General features: G+C 34.5%; 1 protein-coding gene across 1 annotated transcript; it reads left to right on the forward strand.

Moving 5' to 3' along the window:
• Positions 1-2,132: 2,132 nt before the first annotated feature.
• LOC147387685 (sodium/calcium exchanger NCL-like) lies at positions 2,133-8,750 on the forward strand. Its single transcript, XM_086420796.1, has 7 exons — positions 2,133-2,560; positions 3,516-3,701; positions 5,271-5,452; positions 6,944-7,089; positions 7,180-7,453; positions 7,534-7,842; positions 8,350-8,750. Exons 1-7 carry the CDS (start codon positions 2,206-2,208, stop codon positions 8,665-8,667), a joined length of 1,770 nt encoding a protein of 589 aa, XP_086276922.1. The 5' UTR covers positions 2,133-2,205; the 3' UTR covers positions 8,668-8,750.
• The last annotated feature ends 1,943 nt before the right edge of the window (positions 8,751-10,693 follow it).

Here is a 10,693-nt window from a genome sequence, read left to right on the forward strand (position 1 = left end):
ATCTATGAGTGTTGATAGCTCGACTTGGGTTCAAAACCCGCCTTCACCTGATCATGAGATTGAAGATGGGGACATTTTCTTTGTCAATGAACCAGTGATTCAAACTTCAAAGTGTGTGTGAAACAACATTTATTAGATGTAGGAGGATTTGTTTGGGAGATAACTTTGACATCTCTTGAAAGAATTCGCTACACGTGAAAACACAATAAAAAGGGCTATTCTTTAAAAAGAAAAATAATGGATCCATGGATTGGAGTCCCAAATGAATTGCCTTGATCAAAGAAAAGCCTTGTTTTTAAAGGATTTATCTACATGGTTCCACTCTACAAGAACCCTAAATCATTCTATTCGTGTTCATCCGCTTTCCATGAAAGGCCTTCAATACAGTTAATAAATAGATTGCCACAAGGATACCATATTCTAGGAGCGTAATCTACGCGATTGAATCAGAAATCTTATAATGTATGAAACAGTAACAAAGTGTTCCCATCGTTGTGAAATAAGAAGCCTTTGTATGTTAACGTATGTATCTAATCCATTGTGGCTATTAGAACGGGATTCACATTTTGAAAAATATGAAGCAAAGCAATTACTAGAATATTCCTAATGGGGCCTCTTTCACAAGCCTTAGAGAGAGAGTTCACTAATAGATACAACATGAAAAAACCCCATATTCAACAGCACAAGACTGTTGAATTTCATACAATTTGATGGACTAAGACATCAAATTTTTCATTGTCGAATATTTTTTTTCGATAGGTCGAAATCGTCAAATTAATGGAGGATGGGAGAAATTCGATGGCTCTAAGCCGTCAAATCTTGGGAACATAAAATTTTTTGATGGCCCTTGACCATTGATAAATAATTTGATTCATTCATTTATAGACCATAAATGTTTGGAATTCATATTGTACATCGAAACAATGTTTTTTGCAAATTTGAACTGATCACAGAGACACTGCTTTTGTTGTTTGATAGTATTGAAGGGGCTAATTAGACTATAGGTCATTACCTTCATAGCAAACAGATCATTTTTCGTGAAGATGATATATTTCAAAAGAATGATCTAAAGCTCTTGCAAAGTATAACCATACAATATCAAACACGAGATAGATCTTCCAAAGAACAGGATTTTTTATTTTTATATTTTTAGGTTTCTTACTAGTCGAAGATTGGCCCTTAGTCCTTGTATTTTCACATTGAGAATTCTTTGTATACCAAGAGATGTCAAAAAGTGTTTCTTATGGCCCAAACATCGTGATCAAATTACATCTACTTATAAATTTTGGTTCTTCGTAAAAACATAAGAAAAAACACTTTGAATCGTAGATTCATATTTATAGATGTTTTTCCATATCAACTCAAGACTGGTCATTGTAGAAGATAAAATCATGAATTTGAACACGAAGGTAAAATATTTTGCCTAGCAAGTTGACAAAAGTATAGGGCTTGAAAATGAGGATATTTCTGTCATTTTTAGTTATCGTCTGTTTGGATTGAGAGAAATTGAGAGAAGAGAAAATAAGAGAGCAAAAAAGCAATTTTCTCTCCACCCTCCACTTTGGTTGAATGGATAAGAGATTATAATTAAAAAAAATAGAATCATGATAATTTGACTACCCCACGTGACACACTCAATCGACTCTCCTGATGTAACAAGTTTGGAAGCCATAGATTATACACCTCGGGATACACAATTGCATTTTCCCATTTATAAAATTGTATCCCGAAATGTACAGATCTACGACTCCCAAACTTTACGTCAGAGATTCGATTGAGTGTGCCACGTGAGGTAGTCAGATTATCACAATTCAAAATAATAATAATAATAATAATAGAATGAGAAGTAATTTATTCTATTTTCTCTCCAAATCTTTTTTTATTTTTTATTTTGGGAAGGGCAAAATTGAATAATTTTCTCTCCCCCACTTAATTTTCCAAACAAGAGAAATGGAGAGAAAACTGATTCCTTTCTCTTCTCTTCTCTCAATCCAAAGATTCTCTCACAGAAAAAGAAGTCAAGTGATATATGTCATCAGTTTGAAAAAGTTACCAACTTACCTCTCAGTAAGACATTAACAGACCTTGACTATGTTCATGTTCGCAAATAAACAACCAAAAAACAAAAATAAAAAATAAAAATATATATGGATTCTCCACCTCACTTGGAATGATCTCTTTCTGCAGGACTCAGAGAGGGCAGTGATGATGGTCAAACCTCCATCTCTTCTTCTTCTTCTTCTGCTTCTCCTTCTGATAAACAAAGGTGAAAGTCGCTCACTCATACAAAATTCTTCAAGTACTGATGATGTTGATCAGTCTCTCTTTCTTCTTCTCAAGAACCCTAATACTTCCAAGACCTGTAAACACATTTATGGATTCCTGCCCTGCACTTACAACACTGAAGGGCATCTTTTTCTAATTGTGAACTATGAAATTCTCTTGTTTCTTGGGAAAAACTGTGTTTCTGCTGGAACTAAGGAGCTCCCAGGGCAAGGTATCTTTGGTTCTGGTGCTTTTCGCATCCTCGAAGCGATTCCGGAGGCCATAGTAGTCTTTGGTAAGCTTCTTTCATTCTCTTACCATGATATGAATTTGTAATTCGTGATTGTTTTGTTTTGAATTTCAAAGTTATTCCTGAGCTGTTTTATAATTTGGCTTTCTCTTCTTGAAGAAATTTACTTTTAGATAGAGATTGCTACATTTCGCAATTCAATTTGAATTCTGGTAGGAATGAAGGATGAGGGTTTTTGAAGAGAGGGTCTTATTGTTAAGGGAGATGGATTAGTAGTGTTGGTTTATGGCCCTAACTTGAGTTATATTTGGGTGTGTCTTGGGCCGGGGGTGCCGTCTAGAACCAAGATTGGCATTTTTTTGGGCATTCGTACAACTTCTGGGGGCATTTTTCATCTTTAGAAATTGTGTGTTTCGCCGTAGGGGTTCTTTATGATGTATGTTCTACCTCTCGTTTTTCTTTATGTTGATGTGAATTTACTGTCAAGCAATGAACAGGATCCTTGATACAGAACACTTTTTATCCAAGAATTTTGATATGAAAGGCATTCATAAGGCTTATATGTTCTTGGCATTAAAATTCATAAGGATCATAAGGTTGGATACCTTAGTTTATCACAAAGTTTACATTGATAAGGAACTTCGAACTTTTGGGATTCAGGATTGTTGTGCCCCTGGAGATGTTCTCATAGTTAAAGGAAATGCCTTCATGGAAAGTTAGTGTCCTAAAACGAAGTAGAGAAAGAATAAGTTAATGCTGAAAGGGTTTTTCTGTTTTTGCATATCTCTTATGTCAATTGAGCTTTTGTTCCCCATAATTTTGTCAAGTTTAAGAAGATTTTGGTGTCTTTGTTTAGTTGAGTAGGTTCATATTTCTCGTATTTATACTACTATAAGATCAACTAAGGGCTTATTGTGAACCAAATACTTAGTTACTTACAAGTACTTAATCATTGTTATAAATATTGCTTCTAACATAGTTTCTTGTGTTTCCACCGCAGTTTCAGGAATTTTAGAAAGTAAAGGGACAGCTCAAAGTACAGTCATGATTGGAATGGGCATGCTAGCTGGGTCAACTGTCATGCTTCTAACATTCCTATGGGGATCTTGTGTTGTTTTTGGAAAGTGTGATCTTGAGGATTCGACTTCAATTGATTTACAAGATACAAAGGGATTACACTTGGCTGGTACACTCTTCAAATTGTCATTTATTTGAACATAATGTTGTCACACATATAAAGTATCTTTCCTAGTTATATACTATAGGAGAAGATAAGCTGTAGTTTTCATTTTTCCATACCATCGTTGACATTGTTCGCCGAAGTTTTTCGCAATCTCCATTCCTAAAGATATCTTGAGATGAAATTGCTTTATTATACTAATTATGTTGACAAGATCAAACATTACTTCTTTGGAGAGGGATATTTTTGGGTTCTTTTTTTGGGAGGATGCTTTTTTCCTTTTACAATAAGTGAGTGGTGAAGATTGTTTGGGCAATGAAAGAATTAGGATTGAACGTTGGGGAAGGTGTCAACTTAGCTAAGTTGGTAAGGAATTTGGAGTATTGATCCCCACAACCAACCTGGGTTCAAAACCCATTCAACCCACTTTCACGCTGACCACTAACCCTTGCTTGCCTTGCCTTAAAAAAAAGGATCGGCTGTTAGGATTGGCAATAGGGATAGGGTTTTCTATACCATATTATTATATAGATGGGTTTGGTGTTTCAAATTCTTGTCTTGGGTTGAAGCTTAGAGCTTCTCCTTCTAGGTTTCCTTGGTTGCTCATGTAAACCGATTAGCCTTGCTTTGGCTACGGACATCACCCTTTGCTTCAATTTGTCAACATTACGATCATTTTTTTCTCTTATTTCCTGTAATGGATTTTTAGAGCCTGTTTTCACATTATCATACATTAATAAATTTTATATATTCTTTTCTATCAGCATCTTGAGTACAATTTAAAATTTTCAGTAACCGAACTATTGTGATGCCTATTCAAATCTTCAGAATTGATTGTTGACAAGCCCACCGGGAACAACAATTTGATTGTTTGATTTGGAACTTTGATGACATCATCTTCCCAGATTATCCTAATTCCTAATTTCACATATATGCCTCTTCCATATCCGGCATGCCAAATTTTGTGGTTATAAACCTCCTGGAACTGTTGACACAATCAACGTTGCCCCCAACACTTTGTACTTTTGATAAATAAAATTAAAAAATCCGATTCATTTCATACCCTTCGCTCGATGAGAAAATGGGTCAGATTCTATATGATCAAACCCATGGGAGTTAAGGAATGATGGAAGGGACAAAAACAAAAGAGAGGGAAGGAACATAGAATTAAAAGTACATAAAAATTAATAAATTAAATATGAAATTAAGTAGAAGGAAGAACCCAGATTCCAACTAAATAAAAAATTAAAACTTGAAAAGGATCTTTTTGATTCTTGATGAACGAGGGGCAAAGGAATTGATTGAGGAAGATCTCTTATTCTTCTTATAAGTAATAAGATGTGATTGGATCCGCGAATGTTTGGTAGAAAGAAGAATCTTCTCCTTTGAGAATAATGAGAAAGGAAAAAAGCTGATAGATATGTCACTTCGACATAACGGTACATGAGATTTTCACCTCATACAGCTCCTCATTCAATTCTGTTTAAGTAATGGCATGATATTGGTTTTGTAAAAGTTGATCATTTGTATCCTAGCTACTTTGGCACGGCATAATCAACAACTTCATCTTTGCAGGGTCTGGTCTTAGCACTAATATCTGGACTTGCTATGCTGCAAGGATCATGGCTATATCTGTGATCCCATTTATCATTGTCGAAATACCTGAACTTCTCCATTCATCTTCTGGAAGAAACCCAGCTATTCTGATTTCACTCCTTATCTGCGTTGGATTATTACTCTCTTACTCCGTTTATCAGGTTTCTTAGTCTATTAAATTCTATTTGATAGTTAAGTTCTTTTTATTTATTTTTATTATAAAAAAATATGCCTATATTGATACTCAAAAAGAGAATGTTACATTACATATTTAAAAAGAGGTTCTATTGCCACACCAACTTTTGCTAATGCCACCCCAAGATGTGTGCTAATTCTTTGGTGATTTACATATGAATTGGGGTGGTGTTAGCAAAGTTCGGTGTGGCAATAGAATCTCTCTATTTGAAAGGTTATCTGCCATCTTTAAAAAACAGAGGAATTTGTCTAGAGGTGTAATTCTGATAAATAGTTTTTTTTTTTAAACGATAAGCGAGGGTGTTAACGGGGCCCCACCCTAATATTAGGCTCAATCATCTTACACAGTTGTAAATTACATCATCAAGTAAAATGCTTGCAAACTCATTTGGCAAATTTAAGCAGCCAAGCAAAACAAAAAAAATTCCAATCAATTGCGCCACATTTTGCTAGATAGTCTGCCACCCTATTTGTTTCCCTCCAGAAAAATTCCGATAAATAGTTGGTTTGAGTCAGCATTATTATTATTATTATTTTTTAATGAAGAATACCATAGCCAATAAAAACACACAAAAAAAACGAAATTGAATCCAATTTATAAGAAGCATAGTAACATAGAGAAGTATGACTACACATCCAAAAGAACAAGCAAAAGATAAGTAGGCTTTGTAAAACAAAAATATTTTGTTTGGGGAAGGAAATTTCAAAATCTATGTCGGTCGATGATTCATTATTTACAACGTATGGAAAATGTTTCAAGCCACATATTATCCAATAAAGAGGAGACTAAAATGTATTTCATCTAAGTGATGGTTTTTCCCTTCAGCCTTGTCATTTTTTGTTTGGATACAAGGACATGAAACTTATTTGGTGATTCTAGGAGCAGCTAGATTAGAAAAAATGCTCATGATTTTGTCTAACTTCTTGTACACAGCTTTTCCTTAAAGAGAATTTACCTGTTGTATTGCTTTCCTTGAGAGTATTTCCTTGGAGAGATCTCCTCACATAAATCACTACATTTTTAGTAAATTTCCAACTCTTTTTGAAAGAGATTTGATCAAATAAATATTTTCTTTGTGTTTATCTTGCTCAAATTGGCATGGATGGTCTATGGGATTGATCCGGAAGCATCAGTCCATTAGCTTTATCATTAAACTTTTCTTTTGCATGTTTTTGGCTTTTAAGTAATATGAAAATGCCCGAGGTTGGTCATTATTGCTCGAATGGGTTAAATAGAACTCTTTTTCTTCTTTATGGGTTTATTCAACCATGTTACTTGCATCATAGCTAGCATAGTATTTGATTGGAACCTCATATAAATTTTGACATTTATTTATCTTTAAAGTTTGTTATAATATTGATCTTATATCGTGTAGCTGAGCTTCAATTTTGATTTTAACTAATCCAACAATTTACTGTTTTGATATTGGTGTATTTCCTTGCAATTAATGATGCAGATTTTGCGTCCTAGGATTCAGAGGAGAAGTCTTGCACATGCAAAGTATAAACACGTCAAATCCGGAATTTTAAGACATTTAAATAATTGTTCAGTAGGAAGGCTCCTCACAGATGACGGTGACCTCAATGCCAATGTTCTAAAAAAGTTAGTTCATGTTGTAGCTCCTGAATATTTTTTAACGTAAATAACAACGTTCTAGTTGATCACTCTTTACTGGGTTATAACTTATAACAGGTTGTTTAGAACAATAGATCTAGACGGGGATCGACTTTTATCAGTTTCTGAGTTAACAGCGTTAATAAAGGGAGCTCAATTTGAAGATATAGATTTGGATCATGATGATGTTTCTCAAAAATTATTGACGGAGTTTGATTCATCCAGTGATGCTTATGTTGATGTAGAGGAGTTCATTGTAGGAATCTCAAAGTGGCTTAATGAGGCGAAGAATTCAACTCGTGCTCGTAATATAGATTCACACACACAAAAATTTGTTGATGATTATCATATGGTAAGTTGCTTCATGACATTCCTCTCTCTGATCCTAGCCATTAATTCTATAACATTATGACATATTCAAGACACATGCAGCAAACCAAGAAAGAGCATGATCTTCTGAAGGGTCGGACTTGGAATGATGTGGTCGGACGTAGTGTCCAAAATCCCAAATTGCGATTTGTCAAAGCGGTGTTCATGTTATTGCTAGGAACTGTTATCGTAACTGTATGTGCTGAACCCCTTGTAGATGCTGTCAACAACTTCTCTATTGCTACAAAGATACCTTCTTTCTTTACCTCATTTTTCACGCTGCCCGTGGCTACTAACACTAAGGCAACAGTGTCAGCACTTACTTCCATCAGCAAGAAGAAGCGGAAAAATGCTTCAGAAATACTCTCAGAGGTTTGTTTCTACTTACACATTGTTTCTTACTAACTAGATTTCTTTTCAGACTTGGTAAAGAGAACTAACAACCATAAAAGACTGGTGCGGAAAGTTAAGTACTTATCTCTTTGGGATCGTAACAATCCACCATGGTGCGTGACCAACGACAGTGTTGGCTTTCACTATGATAACCTTCTTTCAGGGCCCACCCCTTTCCCTAGTACTCCATCGGCCCACAGAGCTTTTATCCTAGATCGTCTCTTCTGAGATGTCCATGGTGGCCCACTCTGGGGTGGCTTTCATTTAGGTATCCTTCTTTTTGGGTCCTTAACTAGACTTTGTTCAAGGTCAACTAACTCGGACCTAAGAAGTAGAGCTTGCTTTGATACCATATTGATAACAAACTAACCAATATACCAGAACCACTGTGGTGTTATGGTGCAAAAAGTTACTCCCTTATTCTTTGGGATCATAAAATTTGAGTATTTGTTTGGTCTTTTTTTTAATTGTTTTTTTTTTTTTCAGATTTATGGTGCAGTCTTCATGAACAATATTCTTGGCTTGGCTATCATCTTAGCCCTTGTTTACACGCGAGAGTTGACATGGGACTTCTCAGCCGAAGTTTTAGCTGTTATCTTTATCTGCACTGCAATGGCTCTCCTTACCAGTTTCCGCACCACCTTCCCTCTCTGGACTAGTTTTGTGGCATTCTTATTATATCCGGTATCTCTCATGCTGGTTTATTTTGAGGTTAAAGGGTGGTGGTTTATGTTCTTACCAATAGTTTTGGGTACTCTAAATATTTCCCCACTTAATACTGAAAAATACACTAAACTATTTTAAAAGGACTGAAATTCCCAATGTAAATGTCATATGTAATATTTTAGTTTTGTATTTCGTCAAATTTTCACGATGTTTTTGTTTAATTGGTTATCAGAAGTATATAGCGAACCTCGAGTTATTGGATTTGCAAAACGTAATTTGATTTAGTATGGATTCATGATACAACAAATCCAATACAAATTTTAGTTTGCGATTCGGTCTAGTAGGAACGAATCTGGTAACACAGGTTTAACCCATAGTTAGCGCAATTGGATGCATGGAAAAATGTGTTAAGAGGATTAATTTTAGTATGAGTGATTCAAAACATGTATTAACAGTTCATCTAAAAACCTGACAAAAAAAAGATGGAGGTGAAATTTAGATAGAAAGAAAATTTGAAAAAAAACAAAAAAAAAACAGAGCTTATGTGTTTTTATCTCTTTTTATTCAATTTTTTTATGATTTGGGTAATATGACTCGCCAGCTGGCATACCCAAATGATTCCATGACATGATTAGTTTGGGAATGGTAGATTTGTATGTCTCAGGATGCATGATTCCCTTGGGATACACTTTTTTATGGGGAAGTGCAATCGTAGATCCCTAAGTGTACAGATCTATGGTACTCAAACTTATCACGTCATAGAGTCATTTGAGTATACCACCTGGTGAGTCATATTATCACGACTCTATTCAAGAAATTCATGAATTAATCAGTGAATTGATAACTATGGTTCACATGTTATTGAAAAAAATAAAATAAATTTGACGATAGATTTCTAACCAAAAGAATAATGCCCTTTCTGTTAAATGGATATGAATTACATGATGGACTCTTAACAACTAGTTGTGTTTGTATTGAGAGAAGAGAATTTCAATTTCTCTTCACCATGTTTAAATTGACAGAAGAGAACTTGGGACAACTTCAGAATTTTAAAATATCTTAAAAGAGATCTAAGGGCAGAGTTGACATTATAAAATAATTTAAAAGGGTTTCCTCTATTTCTCAACTCTTCTCTTCCCATTTAACAATCCAAATAGGAAAAATGAAGAGAAACTCATTTATTTTCTCTTCTCTTCTCTCCATTTCTCTCAATCCAAACACAGCGTAAAATTCACCAATTAGGTTAAATTTTAGGGTTTGCAGGGCACACACAAAAAATAAATGGACGTCTGCATGCACCTATTTTTTTGCTCATCTCACTCACTTTATTACTTTCACCCACCATCTTCTAACGAATCTAAATCAATTTCCTCGTCAAACTCCTTCTCCGCATCTCTCACTTTCTCATTCTTCTTTTTCTTCTTTGAACCTACATAAGTTTCAACTAGGGTTTGGTGGTGCAGGAAACAATACCCTTAAAGCTTGTAAAATAAATTAGTAATGATCGTGGAAACCTCAACCCCTATTCTAGTAGTAGTTGAAAAATCTTGGTGATGGAAAAAATAATTCAAACGAAGTTTCTTTTGGTATGTCAATACTAAATTTGTCAATCTTTAAATTCCTACCAAATCCTTTTAGGTGAATTCGATAGGATCCTAACGATTGACTTTCAATGTAAATTTTCAGTTGTTTCCTAATCTTCTTATTAACAAAAAAAAATTCTTAAATAGATGTGACGAGTAATTTGACTATTTATTAGAAAAAAATGGTGAATAAAATGCATATACAAAATGCACTCCAAAATAAAATAAAATAATAATTGTACTAGAGTGACCTCAAGATTCTTATTTCACACTTTCCTAGCATGGAGGTGTGCACAGAACCATAGATACTTTTCACTTGAACCTATCACATTTCACAGTTTCTTGATGCAGAGATGCGCACAGAACCATAGATGCCTTCCACTCAAATCTTAATGAAAAACATCAGTACACACGTACAAGTCAGGAAAGTGTGAAATAAGATAAATCTATTAAGTCACCTCAACATTATTCAGAAATAAATAAGAGTCTTGATAATATGACTCGCAAAGTGGCATATTCAGATGATTCCATGACGTGGACAAATTTGAAAATAATAGATTCGTACGTCTTGGGATACACAA

This window comes from Akebia trifoliata, chromosome 13 (assembly GCF_017979445.1).
Source record: "Akebia trifoliata isolate Shusen 1 chromosome 13, ASM1797944v1, whole genome shotgun sequence".
NCBI classification, from domain to species: domain Eukaryota; kingdom Viridiplantae; phylum Streptophyta; class Magnoliopsida; order Ranunculales; family Lardizabalaceae; genus Akebia; species Akebia trifoliata.